The sequence below is a fragment of the Tinamus guttatus genome, unplaced genomic scaffold, assembly GCF_059628265.1.
Source record: "Tinamus guttatus ecotype Peru unplaced genomic scaffold, ASM5962826v1 Tinamus_guttatus_pri_ptg000297l, whole genome shotgun sequence".
Taxonomy (NCBI): Eukaryota; Metazoa; Chordata; class Aves; order Tinamiformes; family Tinamidae; genus Tinamus; species Tinamus guttatus.
Window position 1 is genome coordinate 1,830,180 of NW_028288831.1, and position 20,588 is coordinate 1,850,767.

Here is a 20,588-nt window from a genome sequence, read left to right on the forward strand (position 1 = left end):
GCTTTGCATGCAAACACGTGCACCGTGATCCCGACCCCCCAGGGCGACCCCCATTCTCCTCCCAAGCTCCATTTCTCACTGTGGCCATATCCCCGACCACCCCTTCTCTCCTGCAGCTCTGCAGAGGCAGGAGTTAAGTGTCTCTTTATTTATTGAAGATGTTTATACACGGCAGCCTGGAAAGGTCAGGCTGGAGTGGCGCCGTCTCCAGGGTGGCTTTTTCATTATCCCCTTCTCCGCTTGCTTGTTAAGGCCACTTAGCGCGGCAACCTGACGTGCTGCAGGCAGCGCCGTGCAGCAGTCCTGCTGCTCGCCCCAGCCCTTCCTCTTTCTCCCTTTTGTGCTTTCCTTTTCCTTTTCTTTCATTCTGGCCTTTTCCAGGGAGGGGCTGTTTCTTTGTTGTTTGTGTGTGTGTGTGTTCCCCCCCACAATTCTCTTTTTTTGTTCTTTTTTAGTGCCATTTTGCTCTGAAAGCTAATGTGCCTCCCAGATACTGTCAGAAACAATCGGGGCCCTGATTGCCCTGTGCTGCTGGGAAGAGACGCCTCTTTTTAAAAGTCAGGATATATTAAGATAGAAATTGTCAATAAATTACAGGCCTAGCGTTTGCCACAGCGGCGCGCAGAGCAGCAGAAATTGAAAACTGTGTCACTCAGGGAAAATGAGACCCCTCTTCCCCCCCTTTTCTATAATGGCTAAATGAGGCTTTATTTAAAGGGAACAAAACACAGGCAGCATGAAGCCTGGGGAGGGAAGGACAGGGCTCAGGTGAGCGATCACCGCGGGGCGCATCCTGCTCCCCGAAGTGCCAGCAGTGCCAAGAGCTGCAGCTCCGGGGTCGCCGTTCGCACGGTGTCTCCGCAGCCTCCCGTGTCTCTCCGCTGGGAAGTGCTGGTGCAGCTCCCCGGGAATCGCTGCGTCCACGAGACCGAGGAGCTCAGACCAAGAGTACGTCTGAACTGCAGGGTTCCCTAGTCCATCGCTGTGGCCTGGGAAACAGTGGATGGAAATGTGGACGGTTAGTGCCAGCCACCACCTTCCCATGCGAGCGGTGGGTTGTCCCCGTTCCTGGCACTGAGCGGCATCGCTGCTGACCTCGCTGAGCTGTCTGCCTCGGGTCCTCCTGGATAGGGGCACTTGGCCATTTTGCTTTTCCTAATCCTGCCCCTTATGTTGAAGTCTGCTGGGGTGAGAGCTGTCTCTGCCATGCAGGGAGGGATGGGGCCCGTTCCCTGCAATTTTGCAGGGATGTCAGTTATGTTTTAAAGCTGAACTGCCGTGAACTCAATTTGCCAATTTGGTAAGTGCTATAGGCAATATTGGGATGTAATTTAATTAAGCTATCCCCTTTTTATAGAGTTCAGGGAGCATTCACGTACTAATTTTAGCACAAGGTTCATTTCAGCTTTACTCAGGACACTGTTTCTCAGATCATGACATGTTGTTAATCTTAACCAGTCAAGAGTTTATTAATTTGCTGAGAACCACAGAAGTATATAAGCAGTGGTTCATCAATCAAGGCTAAATCCAACAAATGTTCTAGGCAGGTACTGAGCATAAAATATACATGCAGGCTTGTAAGCAATTAATACACAGCAGAGCCAGAGCCTCGCCGCTCTACCAGGGAGCAGCACAAATCTCCAAGATTTCTTATTCCTTTTATGTATAATCATCATCAGTTACCAGTTCCTTAGTGCCCCTAATACAGCTTCCAGTAATTCTGCAAGGATTGAGGCTGCATTTATGTTGAGGCTTTTTAGCAACGTGCTCTCTGCCATTACCTAATTGTCTGGCCTTAAAAGGACTTGTTTAAAATGTCGAGGGCAATGCTTACAGACATTGTCTGAGTCCCTCTTAGGGCAATCCCCTCGGGCTTACAAGCATGTAGCTTTGCTTGGTTGAAATCCAAAGCTGGAGGACCCCAAGACCCTCCGGGTTGCTGGGGAAGGGGAGGAAACGCAGGCCCTGAAATGTCATCCCGTTACTGTGGCTTCTTACGAGGGCCCAGGGCTGCCCTTGCGGAGAGGCCGGGATGGGGTCCCCGCGGCTCCTGTCCCTCGTGCAGGGGGGACAGCTCTTCTGCCTCCATCCCGCGCTCCCCTTAGGGCTCTTTTTCTCTTCCTGGGGCTTTTGTGCTATTTTTGTTTGCACCCAGTAGATGGCATCGGTGCATAATAGATTTCCGCAGCTCTTTTCTTATCGGAGGCTTTTTTATTGTTTGGTTAATTCTAAGAATTGTTAGTTGGAGTCCTGTTCTATTAACTGGAGTTCTGCCAAGGTCATTACTTGGAATTACCAAGTGGGATCTCATCTTTGAGCCATAAATTTCCATGTAAGAATATTCAAGCAACAGAAGTGCATCCGTTTCAGTGCTGCTTTTCCTTAGTGTGCCAAAGAATTGCTCTGGTGTTTGGAGAGTGACCGGCATTTTAAAAGAGAACAAAATCTCAGTGAGCTTCTCTAAATCTGGCAGCTCCTGTGTGTGCATTCCTTGAGTTGGATGCATGAGTCACAGCATCTATAAGGGATCACGGCAAAAAAGGGGATGCTGCACCGGAGGAACAAGTCAGATTATTGCCAGTGCAGAACTGTGTCGCTGATCCCTTCAGCTCATCCGTGAGGGAAGAGGTGCTGAAGGAGCCCAAGGCCTTCACCAGCATGTGTTGATGATTTGCAATTTGAGATGAAAAGCTGTGAAGTGGATTTAGGGGAGTGAAGGAAACACCTGTGAAGTGGCTTAAACTCAGGCTTCCCCGGCTGCCTCTTGGCTTTGGGTTCCTTGCGGGTGCGAGTGCTCCCTGGCAGCAGTTCCCCTCAGCCCGCCTGAAGGAAGCAGGGTTGCTGGCCAAGGAGAGGTAAGAGAGGCCCTTTGTTTTTTTTTTTTTTTCCCAAGGAAGGTGAGTTTGGTTTTAGACCGTGGGCTAGTTATGGGGCTGCCTAGTTCTCCCCTGGGGGGTTAGGAAGTGCTTAGTGGCTCCTGCAGGCCCTGAGAAGGCAAGAGCTGGTTGTTAGGGCTGCTGCCGGGGAGGCAGGAGCAGGTACGGGGTGAGCGATGCAGCGGCCCTGAGCCCCCGTGCCTGTCACTGTGGGGTCTGGCTGTGACCAAGTCCTCCTGGAGGAGCTGGAGGGGCCTGTGCCTGTGCCGGGCACCCGTGACCTGCGACACGGCCAAGGCTGCGGGATCGGGGCAGCATCGGCCTCCGCTGCTGGGCACGAGCCGCCTCTGCCGGGGGGAATGAGGGGGCCCGGTGGGTTTGCCGCGAGTGCCGAAGCCGCGGGGACGGGCCGCAGAGATCAGCGCGCCTCCTCCGGCTCCGTTCTCTGCTTCCCGGGCGGATATCAGCAAAGTGCTCGTTGCAGGCAGGGGCCCACGGTGCAGAGGCTGAAGCTGGGCAAGTTGGCAAGGGCACCCGGCATGTCCTGGGCCTGTCCCTCCTCGGGAGACGTGTTCGTAAGGGGCAAGTGCTCCCCCCGAGCTCAGACGCCCTGGGACCGGGCCCCGCTGTTGTGCTCAGGGGTTAACCCTGACTCCCAGCTCTGTGTTGCCCAGATTCTTCTGGTACAGTTTCCTCCTGACTGGAGCAAGGAGGACATGGCTTGGCTGCAAGCGCAGTGTAAACAGCTCTTCATGATCACAGCTCAACGCGCAGGGTAGCAGAGCTCGTCTGCCCCGCGTGTGGCAGGGAGAGCATCTACGAGATGGTCTCTCCGTTGAGTTGTGACCCGCGCTGTCACCTGTGCTGGGTCCGGCCAAGTCTTTTTAGATATGGAAGGATGAGAAATTCGTCACAGTCCACACAGGTGCGTAAGCCTTACTGGAGCTAATCCTGCTCTTGCACATCAAACCGATGGGCTATTCCTTAGCTGCTGCAGAGAAATGGCTTAATTTAGGACTGTAACCGTTCCGTAGAGAAATGGGATTTGAAATGAAGAAGGCCGGGGGCCTGTGCCTCTGTTCTCCTTCCAACACAGGTCACCTGGGGACTCCTTGGGGACCAAGGAGAGCAGGGAGGGAAGATCAAAAGGAAGCAGGTGAAAAGGAGAATTTTCCATGGGGAAATGGGACATTTGGGCATCCCTGTGCAGACCAAAGGGTCAAGCAGAAATCCCCTCTGCAAGGGCAAATACCAAAATATGTTGGTTCAAAACATCCTACCTTATTATGCAGGGTGAAATGTTTAATCCCAATATTATAATCTAGAGTTTCATGTTATGTATTAGGATATCCCAGTTAGGTTATGCTACACCAAAAACAAAATGAAGCAGTGGAAACCAAAGCATTTCAAGCTGTCAAAATTAAATGCTTTCATAGTTTCCCAATGAATTTTAGATGTAGCTGATGGAATCCCATGAAGCACTTAAGCTTCATCAAACCTGCATTCTCTGGCAGACAATTGTGTATTGAAAAACAAAACTCATCCATCCCTGCCTTGCGAAGCACCCAGCTAATCACGGAGACATGCCCATGAGGAGGGAGGTGGGGAGGAAGCCGTTCTTCTCTAATCCCTTTAAAGTTTAGTGGCTCCTTGAAGCAGAAGATTACTATTTATGCACATTATGATTGAAATTAGAAACCTCTGGTGTAGAGAACAGTTAGGCGCTGCACAGAACCCTAGCAAAAAGCTCCTGTCCCAAAGAGACTGTGGCTTGTTTTATCTTTTCACCCAGGTACCTACCTGTGCTGTGAAAATGGGGTTTGAGGGAGAAAAACAAATTCCGAGCTGCCGGTGCAAAAGCAGCTGTTGCCTGAGTTGCCAAATGATACGTTCCTGCCTTGGCAGGGATGATGCAGAGCAGAAGGAGCAGGACAGGGTGACCATGTGCGAGGGGTGGCGGGTTCCTGCGGGGCTGTTGGGGTGGCAGCAGCGGGGCTGGCGCGCGCGTCCCCGAGGGGTGGCAGCTCGTGCCGGGCTGGGACAGCAGCCCAAGGGGAGGCTGCACGGGGAGTCCCAGCTTTGGACTTCGCTTCTGCTGTTCGTGCTGCAAAATGGTGTTGGATGGAAGCACGTGGCTCCTGCCTTTAACTTAGGAAGGAGCTGGCCAAGTTTATAAGCAGGAGGCATAACTATCTAGATGGAGACACTGAGGAGTGGAGGTCTCTGCCTGCTCTGGATAGAGGGCTTACAGCCAATTTAAATGATAAACCCATGTTGCTCCAGAGTTGGATTTCTAGATGGGGTTTCCCTGAGGGTCTCACTGGCACCAGCCCTCTTCTCCTCATGGTGTCCCACAGATGCTGCTCTTGGCTGTTTGCACCCTCCAGAGCTCAGTCCTTCTTGCAGGACAGGGTTTAGCCACAGCATCTCCTCAAGCCGCCTTGATTCTGGCTTCAGAGAAGCAAGTGCTGATGCATTGCAGTGGTTTGGTACCATCGCTGCTGCCCGTGCACGTCCAGCAGGGTCACCTGTTGGCTTGGTGGCCACGTGGCAGCAGTAGCCTCGCTCAGGAACATGACTGCGGTCACCCCATGGTGCTTGGGGTGGCACTGGGGACACAGACATGAGTGACAGCTCCCTCCTGGCCACCTGGAGGAGCCGGGAGCCCCCAGGCTCATCCCATGGCTCAGCCTCAGCTCCGGCATGAGGGGAAATCTGGCCTCTGATCCCAGGCAAAAAGGCTGCTGATGTTGAGAAAACAGCAGAAGAATAAAGGGCAGTTTACTCTCTGCAGAAACACTATTAAAAATCTTTTTTAAAAAGATTTAATAACAGGATGGAGAAGCGGAGCTGCAGAGCCCTGATGGGGAGCTGCAAGGCAGAGCTGGTTTCCCCTCGCCGGGGCTGCGGCTTGGTAATGAGGCTGGCTCCTTGCTGCCTCCAGTGACCCCGGCACCCGCCTCGTTGCTAATGAGCCTTGTAAGCACCACGGGAAGAAGGGGCCTGTGTCACTGATGCAAACAGTGATGGGGCCAGACACTTGTTTTTTTGAAGAACCTCTTGCAATGCTTTCAGTTGAACTTTATCTTCAAAACGAGCTTCATGGGGTTGGGTTTGCTGGGGTGGCGAGTCTTGCTGGAGACACTCTGCTCTGGTGGGACCAGGAGCGCTGGCTGCTGCGGGCACGGCCAGCTCGGACCCAGCAACAGTCCCGTGTCTTGATGAGGAAGCTTCTCACGGGCTTCTGGGGGCTAGTGGCAGGGACTGGGGATGGCAGGGCTCCGGGTTCCTCTCCTGGTTTCTGTGACCTTGGATATCATTTAGAGGGAGATGGAGGACAGTTCTCAGAAAACCAAGTAAAAATAGCATTTTCATATTCAGTGTATCTGTTTCTTGTGCGTATTCAGTGTCCTTTTTGCTGACCGTCATGGTAAACACGCAGACCCCTCTGCTCCCGCGCGCCCTGCGTCGCCCGCGAGGCCGAGCGTGAGCCCGGGCACGGAGCAGCGCCGCGGTTGCTGCTCAGGAGCCGTGCGCCAAGCGCAGCCTGCGGCATCCCCCGTGTCGGTGCTGATGGGCAGGAAGGTCAGCTTTCTTCCTGCTCCTGAGAACAGTTTGCAGAGAGAATACCCTGCGAGTAGGTTTGCAAGATGGTAGCACTCTATTTGTTTGGGGGTATTCTCTCCATGGCTTTTCAGAGCAGAACAGCAGCCTTTAGTCTCTCCCTACCTCTGCTTTCCTCTCAGCACACTTGCTTAAGTCCCAAAACCACTTCCCAGCCTGGGATATGAATTCATTTGCTGCTTACCAGCTAGATCCTTCAATGAACGATGCTCCAAGAGTTTCAGCCCAGTTCCCTTGGCTGTCAGTGTCCATGGGCCACATTCATCATGGCAAACCACAGTGTGCTGCTCTGGAAAAGCTGGCTAGTGGTTGTAGCATCTCTTTGCCACTCTGGACAAAATGTATAAATACCTCTTTATTTATTTATTTTCCCTCCGCATGGTGCACAGGGTTAGTTGGCTGCTGCTGCGGTGGTGCCGTATCCTGCTGGTTCTCACCATGCACGAAGCAGCCGCTGTGGATGGATCGGAGAGGAATGTGTCACCCGTGATTGCCCAGACAGAATTATTGGCCGAGTTACCTATTGATTTTCTAATCATTTTCAGACACACACCCCCATCCTGTGTCACTGCCAAGGTAGATCACAAATTGAACTGCGGCTGAATTGATGTGGGATTGATTAAAACTCACAGTAATTATTGGTTCTCTGCTGCCTGAGCCAGACGAATCAATGTCAGCAATAACAGATATGGTTCTCTATAAAAGCCCAGAAAATACTGAGCAAATGCTGTTTTTTTAAGTCCATCTGAGAGTCTGGCCCAACCCTTCAGTGCAGCCCATAGCGTCAGGATTAGCATGTGCCTTTTTTCTTTTCTCTCTAGGTAATTGCAGGTGTGCTGTGTCTGTGGGCAAGAACCCTGTAGCCCCCAAAGGGGCTTTAGGTGTCCCTCGGTTCTGACCTGTTTATGGGACATCCTGGTTGCAAACCCCCAGCAGCAGGGCAGGGAGATCCTTGTCTTCAGCGAAACCTAATTGCACCCAGTAGTCGCTCCATCCGCTCGCTCCATCCCATCTTTGAGTGACGCGGATACTGCTGGGAAGCGCAGGCAGAACTTGCAGCCCAAGGGGATGGAATTTATTCCTGCCTCCGCTGCCATGCGCCTGTTTGTTTTGCTGGCTGTCACTAATTGCAGAGCTGGCTGCTTCCCCTGGGTCACCGTCCCTGTCATCTCCTCCCCGAAGAGGAGCGCGTTGCCGGGCGGGCGCCCGTCCCTGCTCCGTGCGGGCTCTGAAACCTTCCTGTCCCGGGAGACCTTGTCCTGCAGCTCAGCAGCTGGCCGGAGAGACGACTCCCTGGAGCCGGCCGTGTGCGGGGAGGAGAGCAGGGGGTGCTTTCTCTTGCAAATTTAATGCTGAGCTATTTGCATTCCATAATTAACACGTATTAGAATGCATAATTATAAGTGGAAACAAAGTGTGCATCCTGGTGATTAAAAGCCAAACTGCTGATCTGTATCCCATGGGGTCTCCTCGGTCAGAGTGAGGATAAGATAGGGAGGGTCTTTGACCCGCTGACCCAGTCCTAGGACAAGAGCCATCATCTTGCTCTATGGGCTGTGGAAGATGTTGGACTCGGGATACGTGTCCAGGATGATGGTCACTGGTGACAGCTCGAAAGGCCTTGGCTCAGCTCCAACTGTGAGTCTTTGGCTCCTGCTCACTTAAAATCCCTTGGCTTCCTTGGAAGATCTCCTGTGAACTCCGGGAGGACCTTGTGCAGAGCCCTGCTAAGTGGGGCAGACTTGGAAGCACAGAGCTCTCCAACACACCTTGGCAAAGTGCTGCCCGTGCACCTCGCTGCCCCGGAGCTGAGAAGTGGATGTGGTGCCAGGGCATGTGCAGAGCTGTTTGTGCTCAACTCGGAGTCCTCCTGGGAGATACATTTCTGCCAATTTTCACATCTCTTAGCAGTGGTGCCCGCAGAGCAGAAGGAGACTGCAGTAGATGCAGTATTATTTATATATGTGGATTTATAAACGCAATTATCCTGCTCGGCAGTGAAATGCACAGGTCGTTCCTAGCAGCCCTTCGTCCTTGTTTACTCTGCGCACGCGTCTAGAGAGCTTCCTCCTCCCTCACCAGCTGCTGCTTCGGGCCTAGGGAGGGCTGCTGGCTCCAGCGCTGCCTGCCACCACCCTTTGGTCTCTGCCTTTCCTGCTGCACGAAGGTGGAAGCATCCAGGGCCATCGCATCCTGTTCCTCGCTGCTCTGGCTGGAAAAGCCTGCTGCCTGTCTGCTTTCCCTTCTCGCTGTGTCCTGTCCTGCTCCAGAGCTGCACGGAGGATGCTGAGGTTTGAGGGCTGCCTGAGCTCCTGCAGCTGCGCTGAGGGCCGAGTGGCCAGAGCACGGAGCGCAAGACATCGCCTGGGCTGTGCTGAAGCAGCAGCCGCGCTTCTGCTATGGGGAAAAGCAAACTCATGCCAGGCCGTGGCCCTGTCTTTCTGGGACGTGACAAAAGGCCTTTTCATCACTTGCACGTGGTGGTCCAGGGCTCCCTCAAACATGTTGCTAATATGCAATGCAGGGAGGTCGCCTCCTGCGCCAGCAGGAGCTGAGGGACGTCGGTGGGCAAGGCTTGGTGGCCGGTCTCCCGTCGGGCACCTGCCTGTGGCAGCAAGAACAGGGTCCAGGATCTCCTGAACTTTTATTAATATGTGCAGCATTTTGCTCGCATGGAAAATTGATTTTCTTTTTTAAGCACGAAGTATAGTGGTTTTATAACCTTTCTTCTGCTTGACAGAGGCCATTTATAACCTCCCTTCATCACTACCTGTACAAGCTCCAGTCTAGCTCATCTTGAAGAAGTTCCATAATGCATTTTTAATTGTGAGCTGCTCCCAGACAAGATTTATCTATTTCTTCAAGGCCTGGCCTTTTTGTTGTTGTTTTGTGCGCATTTGGTGAAAAGGGATAAATAACTAGGGTGGAATAGAAGAGTGCTTTAATCTGGGTGATAATTTATTGACGACATTTCCTGGCTGCTAGTTTTTATCTTTTGGGAGGAGGAAAAGTAGCTGGGGAGTTGAAATTAAAACCCAGAGCCAAATCCCCAGCTTCTGCGGGTCAGCGTGGTCCCCTGGCTGGTCTCAGCAGAGACCCGTCCTCCCGCAGCCCTTTCTCTGCTCTTGCAGATAGCCAGGCAGCACCGAGGGCTGCTCCTCGACACGGGTTTGGAAATGACTGTAGAGACCAAGCTGCTGCAGTCATTAATTAAAGTATAGCTGGAAAAATAAAGGCGCTGATAAATAAATGGTAAAGGGTTTCTGTACTGTGTTATAGAGCAGGCTGTCATGACTAGCCCCTCAGGGCTCCATGGAAGTGTAATCTTGCTGTGTTGGGAATTTTAGCTTTCTCCTGAGTAAGGCTGGTGAAAGTGAGTTTTGTAGAAGAACAGGTCCCTCTTGGGATCCTTTGCCTTTCCCTAAAAGTTAGGTGAGTTGGGGCAGGGTAGTGGCCATCTGGGCTGCTCCGTCACGCTTGGGACAAACCCCGCTCCTTGGATTGGCAGCAGAATTCCTTTGGGAGGACAGACAGGGGCTGGGGCTCTGAGGTGCCTATGGGGCTGCACCCATTACTGACCCGTGTCCCCTCTCTCGCTGCAGTGTCCCGAGGACCTGAGGCCCATGAAGGATGGCACCGGGTGCTACGACTACTCCAAAGGGATCGACTGCTCCGATGGCTTCAATGGCGGCTGCGAGCAGCTCTGCCTCCAGCAGACCCTTCCCCTGCCGCATGATCCCTCGTCCAGCACCATCTTCATGTTCTGTGGGTGAGTCCCTGCAGGGCGCTGGTTTTGCCCAGCAGCATCTCCGTACTGCAGGTTCCCGTTTCCTTCCTGCCAGCTATCCTTCTGTGCCACCCGTGCCTCCAAACTGGCAGGTCTTGCGAGGGGTCTGGGCATGTTGTGTGCACCCGGCAGAGAGGTTAGTTGTGTAGCTGCAAGTGGCCTTGTTCATGCACGTGCCCAGCTTCCAGCAGAGAATTTAGGCACCTGGTTTGCCTATAGGCAAAAGGGGATGTGAGCAGCAGTGTGAGCAGATGGACAGATGCACTTTCCTCATCTCCCCCCACCAGGACTCTGTGGATGTAGAGGTTGTAAATGTATGATAGAACTGTGTATTGCATGTTGGAGGGGGAAGGCGGAGGACTTTGTTTTGTTTTTAAGAAAAAAAAAACCCTCTTTTATGTGCTTTTCTTAAAATAGTTTCATCCCTGGTTTTGGCCAGGATCCTATAATCCTACACAATTTAGCATTTTGTCTAAGGAAAATCTCCGGGACTGCAGTATGTTCTAAAAGGAGCTCAGTGATTATCTGGCCTTGCCCTGCACAGCTGCAGGAACAGTCATCGGTCACGCGCGCTGTCCCGCGAGCAGCCCCAGCGCAGGGGCTCTGCGGAGAGCATCCATCTGCTGGGTCACAGGGACCTTCCACCTGCTCTGTGTCCTTGGGGTGAGGATCAGGGACCGGGAGGGGAAAGGAGCCTGGGCGGGAGGGAAGTAGCTGCAGGAGAGGGTTGTGCAGAAGAATGGGCAAGAATGGGCAGGTTTGTCCATCCGCCCGTGTCCCATCCGTATTGCCACCCTCTGCAATCCATGTGCAGACTCCCTGAACGGGCACGCGGGGAGGCAAGAGGAGTCCCCTTGCGATGCAGCAAATACACCAGAGAGAGGACGGCTGACAAGTGTCTCGAGCCCAAGAAGCAGCCTTTGAGAAGAGTAAGCTGCCATGGGCTGAGGGCCAGGGGTGCCACCAAGGCCAAGGGGGACTGTAAAGGACACCCTCATGCGCCAGTGGATGGGGGAGACACTTTCCAGGGCCCAGTCCCACTCCATCTCCCCAAGCCCTCCTCAGGACATGCCATGTGTCCCTGCTAAAAGGAATCTTTGACCTTCAATGAAATATGAGTCATGGACCATGTGCAATGGGGAAGCAAATTCCTAAAAGTAGCTTCTTTTTTACTGTTTTTCGGCACAAAGTAATTGAGTCCCTAGGATAGAGCATGTTGCCTCCTCTGTGACTGCTGCACAGGGGTGGGAAGTCCATGTGGGCCCAAGCACCATTTCCAGGGAGGGTCCAGCAGCTCGTGGGGTGGAGCAGAGGATGCTCCGCAGTCACACTGCTGGCAACGTCCTTCTGCAAGGCAGAGCTTCACTTGGGGAACCAGCAAGGCAGCGTGACAGCTGCGTGGGAGCATACAGGCAGGAAAGGAAGCGGGAAGGGAGCGTGCGTGGCTAGGTGTGAGCTTCCCGTCAGCAGAACTGCCTGTTCCCAGGGAGAAAGAGTAGGGCAAGGGAAATGGAAGGTTCCTCATCAAGTGGGAACTGCAGTGCTGAGAAAAGAAGGAGGAGAAAGGCGAGGAGGCATGAAAACATGCACAAAAGAGGGCAGTGATATCTTTGGTGTCTGTAGCCAAGATGCATCCCTGCCGCTTGTCTCAGTTTCCCTTAAGAAGGTTAAGTTAAGAAGGTGCTTTATCCCCAAAGTGCTCGAGAGGAGAGCCAAGGAATAAAAGAGCAACCACTTTGGAGGTGATTCCTTTCAGGAAGCATGTGTGTCTGTTGATTGCTGCCATGTGCAAGCAGGGGGAGCATCTCTAGATTTCCCTGTTCTTGCTGGGGCAGGGGGAGCGCTGGTGTCTCTGTAGCAGTATTGGGGCCCATGAGCTGGGTTGGAACTGAGCGTTAGGACTGAACCAGTCATGAGCTCCATGGTCAGTTTTGCCCCTCAAAACAGGGGCAAGTGCTCCCAGCTGCCCAGAGTGCTGTCCGCCTCTGTGGCTGCTCCAGGAGAAGCCAGAACACCCTGGTCCTCTCCACCAAGGATGCTCTTTCTCGGTTGCATTTTGTGCCTCGCATGGGCTGTCTGTGCAAGGCCCTTCTAACACAGGTTGTGGCTCCTCTGCAGGTGTGTTGAGGAGTACAAACTGGCCCCGGATGGCAAGTCCTGCCTCATGTTGTCCGACATCTGCGAGGGCCCCAAGTGCCTGAAGTCAGATGCTAAATTCAACGATACCCTCTTTGGGGAGATGCTCCATGGCTATAACAACAGGACCCAGCACGTCAACCAAGGCCAAGTGTTCCAGATGACTTTCAGGTATGGCCCAATTCTGCTCATAGTTTTGAGAGCATCAGGATGGGACCAAAGGGCCCTTGGCACAGAGAGAGAGCTCTAACATATTCACTAGCAGATACTGAGGGGAGGAAAACAGAAGAGGGTGGTGAGCACGAATGGTTTTCCTACTGGCTCATTCCTCATGCAGACAGAAGCATAGGGCCCTTTTGGGCCAGCGTCTGTTGCTTCAGCTGAGTGTTTAATTGCCTTCTGGGCTTTGTTCTGGGTTGTCATCTCCTCCCTTTCTGAACTCTGTCTTTCATGCCTGCAATATTTGGCGCCAATTGAGTTCCTCTGTTTAACTGTACACAGAATGAAATGGTATTTTGGTTTGCATGTTTTTAAACTGTATGAGATAACTGTGTTGGGAGAAGTCCTGTACATAACATTGCAAGAAAGAACTATGATGAAGCAAGATAAACATCACATGAGAGTATGAATAGCCAAAACACAGTGTTTTTGCAGACTAAAATCTGAGCGTATTTGGAGTGTGGAGGGACCACTATAGGTAGGGAGAACAGGTTTCAGACAGCTCAGGTCTTTTGGTGCTTAACGATGACAGTTTCCTGATAATCACTGAATTCAGGGGTGAAAAATTGGTAGGTTTATTTTCGTTAGGTTCTGCTCAATGGTGGCACGTTCTTGTTGAGTGAGAGCACCTATGAAGTTTCATGTATCTCTGCAGATAACTACCAGGAAAGGCTCCAGGTACTATATTCGTATTCCACTGGACAAGACTCTTGCAGCAAGTCTCCCATGTGGGCTGAGGTTCATTTCTTCCTGCTGTTAAGGCACCGAGACCTCATTGCTGCCTCAATTCTTGCTGAAAGCGTGGGTGCTGTCAGCTCTGGTCATGTTGTTTTTCTGGGTCCTTTTTCCCTAGCTGAGTGTAAAGTCTTCCTGGCTATGAATTCACACTGAACTCTGGCCTTTTGCTCTCTTGACGGGAGATGAATTACTGGCTCTACCAGCTCAAAGGCATTCGGAAAGCAGTAGCAAGCTGAGTGCTTGGAGCCAACAGATCAACAGCCTTTGCTGGAGGTGAGAATTGACAGTATGTGAAGGCAGTTTTCCCAGTAAACTCCTCTTTAGTTTCTCTCCCTCCCATGTGACAAGCTTCAGTGTGTCCTCCAGGGCAGAGCCAGGCTGCAAGGCTGAGGGTTTTTTTTTTTTTTTTTTCCCATATAAGCTTTAATTCCTGGTGGCCGAGCAGCTCTGGAGGCTTCGATAAAGCCACCCAAACCTGTCACCTGGCAGCAGCAGCCTTGGGGTCCTTATAGATGAGAGCCAAACAGAGCTCGTGCAGCCGTTCTCTCGACCGCTTCACTCCTTTTGCGGAGGCTCGAATTTTCTCCTCGGCTCCTTGGATAGCCTGGCCTTTCCGTGCACTGCACTGAGGGGCTGAGGAAGGCAGCCTTCCCTCCGCCGAGACAGGGCCCTGCTTTAAGCAGCAGTAAAGCAGCCCTTCCATCAAACGCGTCTCCTGACAGGGGCTCGGGGGTGCCAAGGCCGGCGCGTTGTCACCCGCCTCCACAGGAGCGGGGGCGGCGCCCGGCTCTGGCAGGAAGGCGCTTTGGGAGCAGTTGGCTCCTCCGCTCCCCCTTTGGCTTCCCACAGTGGCGGAGCCTGTTCTGCTTTTGGCGGGCGGCTTGCACAGTGCCTGGAAAGCACCAGAGCCCCTGAGCCTGCCCCTGCCAGGAGCTCAGGGCCCCATGGGGGCATTAGGTGAGCGAGGGAGCACCCAAGAGCAGCCAGGAAGTGGGTGAGGTGCCCAGGGTTTGGATTATCCCGGCAGAGGCGGCTCTCCGGAGGGAGGGTTTAGGGGCTAGCCCCACGCTGCCTCTCTGCATGGGGAGCTGCTGTGTCTCCCTCCTCCCTCCAGCTAATTGATGCTTTGGCCAGCGAGGCTCAGCACAGACAGAGCCGGGTCCTCTGCATGGTGTTGCTGCGGCCAACAGGGTTTGCACTGCCCAGCATGAGCCCTGAAACCGGTCCTGGCCCGAGCCACTGCGAGGGGTGGGAGGAAGAGCTTCGGTGTGAGAGCGAGCTGCAAAAGGGCAGCACGCGTGGGTGGGCGAGAGGGCAGCGGAGCTGGCAGGAGGGACTCGAACACGAGAGAGAATCTGCGCGGAGAGCACGGGCCGGGTCTCGCAAGGGGAAGGCTTGGGCGCGCGGGTGAAACTCCCACTGCGGGGACGCGGGGTGTCACATACCTGCGTGCAGCGTGACGTGCGTGCTCGGGGGAGCCCCGACCCAGAGCGGGACGGCACGTCGCGCTTCAGAAGCGCTTGCTGCAACCTCGCTGCTGCCTTTGCTGCTCCTTGGAAGTTGGACCGTTCGCTTTGAGGCCCCCGGCCGCTGATGCTGCCGGGAGGTGACGACGCAGAGGCGCTGCTACATCATCCCCTAACAAGGCAAGAGGAGGAGGTTAATGGAGAAGAAATTATTAACTAAAAGATGTAATTTGCCTCTGATTTTCATAGATATTCAAGAACCTCTCTGAGCATTAAGACAGCAGCTGTTAGAGAAGGCCTTAATTTGGTGCATTTGAAACATAGCAGGAAGCCGCCTAATACCAGGGATTAAAAGCCTGTTTCTGCAAAGTAGGAGCAAGAACCTGCTATCAGAACAAGGGGCTGAGTATTTTAGAGGGATTTATAACCACTGGGATCCTTTAGCTATGCAGATGTGACAGTCCTTTGAGTGGTGTCTGCTTCCCATGTGGCCGCATCTTCAGTGTCTTTGATAAATAGGCTGTTGTCGCTCTGGCTGTGGCAGCGGGAGCCTTTGTGCCAGTGAGAGCCGTGTCTCACGTGGCACACGAGGCAGCGGCCCCGTCCTGTTGGGCTTGGGACGGGCCCTTTGCCACCCGACAGGTCACGATGTAGATTAAAGCCTCAGCCCCTGCCCTCCTAGCTCGTCCTTCTGCCCGGCGTGCTGTGGGGATGGAGCCGGGGCCGTGTGTTCCCTGGGAGGTGTGGTGAATCCCAGGTGGGAATCCCAGGAGATGGGTGCAGGGAGGAAAGCTGGCCAGCAGAGCAGCTGTGGCCGCGTGCTCGTGACGGGCAGCGGCCAGTGCAGTTGATGTTGGTGTCTGCGGCGTCGCACGCGCCGTTGCGTTGCACCCTGCAGCCCGGCCCTCTTGCACGTCCCTTCCAGGGAGCTTTTCAGGTACCAAGCACATTTTTCCCCCACATCAGTGTCAACAAAGCCAGAACTAAGCTCGAACTCTGCTCTGTGTATTTTAATACCAAGGTGGCTCAATAGCTGTTAATCATCACTGCTGTGGTGGAGGTGCAAGCTGGAGCCACGATTCAAAACACGACTTTTCCTTTCCTATGAAAACTTGGTGCCCTTCCTGGGGCAGGTTTCCTGCCATATATTCTGCCTGGGAGCAGATGAGGGCTCCTTAATTGTGCTCCTGAAATCCACCTGGCGCCTACCCCTGAAGCTCCCTCATTGCACAGGCAGGGCAGGCAGAGCCACCCGATTCCTTCCTTCCTTCTATTTTTCCCCCCTGCCCTGCCTTTCCTTTTTCCTCCTCCTTTTTTAAAAAAAAAAAAAAAATCTTTGTCCTTCTGTCGCAGTGCTGTGGCCCATTGCTCAATAAACAGGACAGCAGCCGAGCTCTCCCGGGCACAGACGCGCAGTGCCGGAGCCGGGATGAGGGCGATTCCCCTCCGCACCCGGCCCAGGCCGCGGGGGATCATCTGCCAAATGACTTGGCTTCTTTGTTAGTCCCTTATCTGCTCTGTGCCATCTCTCTGCCCACCCCCTCTCCCCCCTCCGCCCTCTGGAAATAGAGATTTTTGCTTTAAAAGCTGTTTGCAGTTTCAGCCTGTTGCTTTTATGCCATTAATATGTAGCAAGCCCCAATTACTACCCATGGCGCTGGCTTTGCTTGCCGGGTCGTTGCTGCTGGTGAAGGGGCTGTCGGGGCGGTGAGCGGTCGCGGTGAGGCCGAGTGCTCCCCGGAGGGCATCCGTGTCCGAAACGTCGTCTGTTCCCATCCCAGCCTCCTGCTCCGGCTCCCACGGCAGCTCCCGGGTGTAGCGCTGCAGCACAGCAGAGCTGTCTGCGTCTGCTCAGCCCCGTCCCTGGCACGAGGTGCCCTGTGCCCCTGGGCCAGGGGAGCCCTGGCTGCTCCTGCAGCCCACGGTGGTGATTGATGCCAGACGGGGGCTCTTCATGCAAACTGTCTGCATGAAGCTATGCAAGCGCCAGCAGCGGACGCAGGGAATAGTCATAATATTGACGAGGAGTTTGGCAAGTTAATTTTACATCTGTCGCTCTTTCCCCTTGCCTCTTTCCTCGCTCCTAATGAGAATGGCGTGCTGGCAGCTTGGGCTGGGAGCATTCCAGGTACCCGTGCCCATGGTGGGGTACTGGGCGCATCCCAGGTGCAGCAGTGTCTGCTGCTGGGAACATCCCAGGGACTCCATGTCCATGATGGGTGCTGGCAGCATCCCAGGTGCAGCGGTGTCCATTGCCGGGAGCATCCTGGGTGCTCCGTGCCCGCGATGGGCACCGGGAGCATCCAGGTGTCCAGCGCACAGGATGGCTGCCGGGCTCCGCGGGTGCCGTGCGGGTGCCGCTTGGCTCAAGGCCCATCCCAGGCGAGGACTTTGTGCTGCCCCTGTGGAGTCGGTAGCTCTGTTACAGTGAACTCCAGTACCATGAAGCCTGTAACTCCATTAAATTAACATTATTGATTATTTTTTTTTCTTTCCCCTACCTCTTACAAGCCTCTAAGTGCACAGTTATAATTGGGCTGTTTGTTGTGCCTGTGCTGGTGAGTGCTGCATCCCTGTGTCCCCCCCAGCAGCTTGTTTGCCTATTACCCTTCAGCCTGGAAACAGATGGGGCTCTCTTCCAGTGCCTGCCTTCAGTTTCATTCCTTTTTTTTTTTCATTATTATTATTATTTTTTTGCTGCAATTCTATTACCTGTCACAGCTCTGAGGCCTTGGATGTAGCAGTTGGAAGCAGTGATGTCTTTCCAAGCCAGGCTAATGCCCTAGGTCAACAACCCAAGTTGTTCCCAGCTGGAGCAGCCACCAGGGTGTCTCTTTCCAGAGACTGTGGTGGGGTCAGATGGATACAAGTGCCAGGTGCTTTTGTTGGGCTTAAGATCCAGAGGGGAATTGTTGCCCCTGTGCTGGCCAGGATAAACTGTTGAGATTTTATCAAGTCCAGGCTGTAAAAGGCTGATCCCATCAGCACATCCTGTCGCGAGGTTGGGGTTGCGTCCTGCAGCCCTGCTCAGCTTCAAAGTTAGCCTCCCGCTGAGGAGAACAGTGTGTGCTGCTCTGAGCTGGTATTTCTAGCAGTCTGCAGGCACGGGCATCTACGCCCCAGTGTCACCTTTTATTCTTGCAGAAAAATAAAAGAAAGTCTGGTGCAAACAATGTCTCGCAGGCAGTGTAAGAGTCCAGGGCAGAAAAGATGCTTCTTAAAAAGACAGATTGAGGTGTTTAACAGACCTATTCCAAGTAGTGCAGGTTTTCAGCCTCCTTTTGCACTGCATGTAGACAGGGCTTAACCTCCCTAATGGGCCGGCTCATCCTCCCTGAGCCGTGGTTGTCACAGCCGCATCCTGCTGTCCCTGCTGCTGCCGCTGCTGCTCTGTTCCCTACCAGGCTGTGCAGGTAGCAGGGCTGTGGGGTGGCTCTCCTGCTGTTTGGCCAGTGCTCTCGATAGCTCCACGAGCCCCTGCGTGACCCGTGGGGCAGCCCCTCCTGTGCGGAGGAGCAGAGGTGCCTGTGGCAGAAGCTGGGACTGAAGCGGAGCCACGGAGCAGTGCGAGGCCGTGACCCGGGCTCCCTCTGCAGCCTCTGCTGAGCTGCGGGGGCTCGTGGGTGTGATGTACAAAGTGTTTGCCACTACACTTAATGGTAAAGCCACCCACGTCCTGGCCTGTGTGGGAGGCTGGGGAGAAGCCCCCGCTTTGACTGCAGATCCTGCTTTTACAGTAGTCTTTGCAGCTCTGCAAAGCGCTGCCTGAGTTTTTTGAGTGGAAGCTCTGGGCCTGCAGAGGGGCTGTGCTGCAAGGGGAGGACGTCGCCTCCCGCAGCGGCCGCGGGATGCGGAGGGAGCACGAGGGGCTCCTGCTCCTGCCTGCTCTCTGAGCACCAGGGCGTTTCGCTCAATTCGACCCACAGCAGCTCCGTGCAGGGAGGAGGAGGATGTGCTGCTGGCTCAGATGTCCCTCCTCGGGTATCAGCACACGGTGACATCGGAGCGGGCCGTGACCGCGGCTTGCAGACGTGTGGCCAGAGCTGCCTGTCCTCGGAGGACAGCAGTCGTAAGAGGGAACGGCTGTAGCAACAGGCCTGCAGTGTCCTCACGTGCACAAGGAGAAAAGCGTGGTGGCCCTGGGGTGACGAGGGACCTGGTGGCACCGCCCGGGCGAGCAGTGACAGCCGACGCGACGGGGCTGGCCGCGGGGTTGGACACGGCAGCAGCACCCGGGGCGCCGGGGTTGAGGAGCCGCCCGCGACGGTTTCCTGCGCCCGGGCCCTGCTCTCGCCTCCCTCCCCAGGCCCTGGCGACACGTTTGTGTCTGCGCAGATGTTTGTATTCGCTGCAGCTGATGAAAATATTCATTATCTTGTTAGCTGCTGTGGCGAAGGAAGTTCAGATTTGCATTTCCACAGCTAATCACACAGCACAAACAGAGCCTGTCAGCCAGCAGCGCTAATTGGGCAGAACATGGATGTGCCGAGGCAGGGGCAGGCGGAGGTTCCCCGGCGCCATCGCTGAGCCTTGAGCTGCGGCAGGAGGAGGAGGAAGGTGTGGGAGGGTGGAGGAAGGCTTGGGGTGGCAAAGGCGCACGGCTCGGGCTGCGTTCGCTGGGTTCATGTGAGCGGTGGGCACGAACGGTGGCCCTGGCGCGGGCAGGAGCAGCCAGCGGGGTGCTGCTCTGGGAACGCTGCTGGAAACGCGTGTGTTTGCACAGGGGGCGATTGCGTCTCCTCACCGATGCTGCCGGGAACCTCTCCTGGGACACGAGGCAGGATATGGTCCAGGGATACTCGTCCTGTGGATGAGCCATTCTGATGCCACACGGACTCCTCCTGTAAGGAGCGTGACCCGCTGTCACGGGACTGTGGTCTGTATTGCTGCGTGTTGTCCTGTGATCCTGACATCCTGCCTGGTGGCTGGGCCAATGTGTTGGATGCTAAATGAGTCTTCTTTGGCCCCAGTGCGTAGAAAAACTCGTGGTGATGCCATGAATTTGAGCGCTTAGCACGAGGAAATGATAAAGATTTGAGAGAAGAGCTGCAAAACTGCATAGGAGAGAAAAGAGAAACTGGAGAGGGGCATTGGGCACTTGCAGAGCCAGACTGGGGCTCTGCTCACCTGCTTGTTTGACCTGCTTTAGCAAACTGGGCATGTGAGTGCCATGGCTCTGCAGCGCCGCTGTGAGACCCGCCTGCCCCAGAGTTAGCAGCACATCCTGAACGCCACCCTCGGTGAAGTAGAAGATCTTGTCTTTTGTGTTTTCCATCCCCCATGATCGCTCCAGAGACAGAGGAATTGTCCTTGTGTGGTTTGCAGTGCCTTCAGGTCTACACGACCAGAGTTGCAAGTGCTGGGTCTGGCTTGGGGCCAAATCAGTCCAACTGTCCATCAAAGGTGAACATTGAGGTTGCGTTGGGAACCCTCCCTTCCTGCCACATCCGAGCTACAAAGCCTGTGTATAACCCAGGAGAGCCACTAACACTTCTCCTGCACCTGGCTGCTGAACAAGGCCATTAGCCTGGAAGCTGGAGCCACGGCCCAGCGCTCAGAAGTGCAGAGTAAGCAGCTGGTGGCAGCCCAGCATGCACGGCCCTTGTCCCTGACCTCCCAGCAACGCTCTCCTGCTGCTCCCTCTCCTGCTTGCCCAGCGATGGCTGCAGCTGGGCGCGTGTGGAGGAGTCTCCCACGGGCTGTTGGGTTCAATAACAATTTTCCTGAGATGAAAGCTCAGGG

At 54.4% G+C, this 20,588-nt stretch overlaps 1 protein-coding gene across 1 annotated transcript in view; it reads left to right on the plus strand.

The window, feature by feature from the left end:
- ASTN2 (astrotactin 2) overlaps positions 1-20,588 on the plus strand; it is a 351,063-nt gene that overhangs the window by 187,171 nt on the left and 143,304 nt on the right. Inside the window, exons 12-13 of the mRNA XM_088527956.1 lie at positions 10,103-10,269; positions 12,406-12,594. Coding sequence (XP_088384082.1) covers positions 10,103-10,269; positions 12,406-12,594 — 356 coding nt within the window. The remainder of the gene's footprint in view (positions 1-10,102; positions 10,270-12,405; positions 12,595-20,588) is intronic.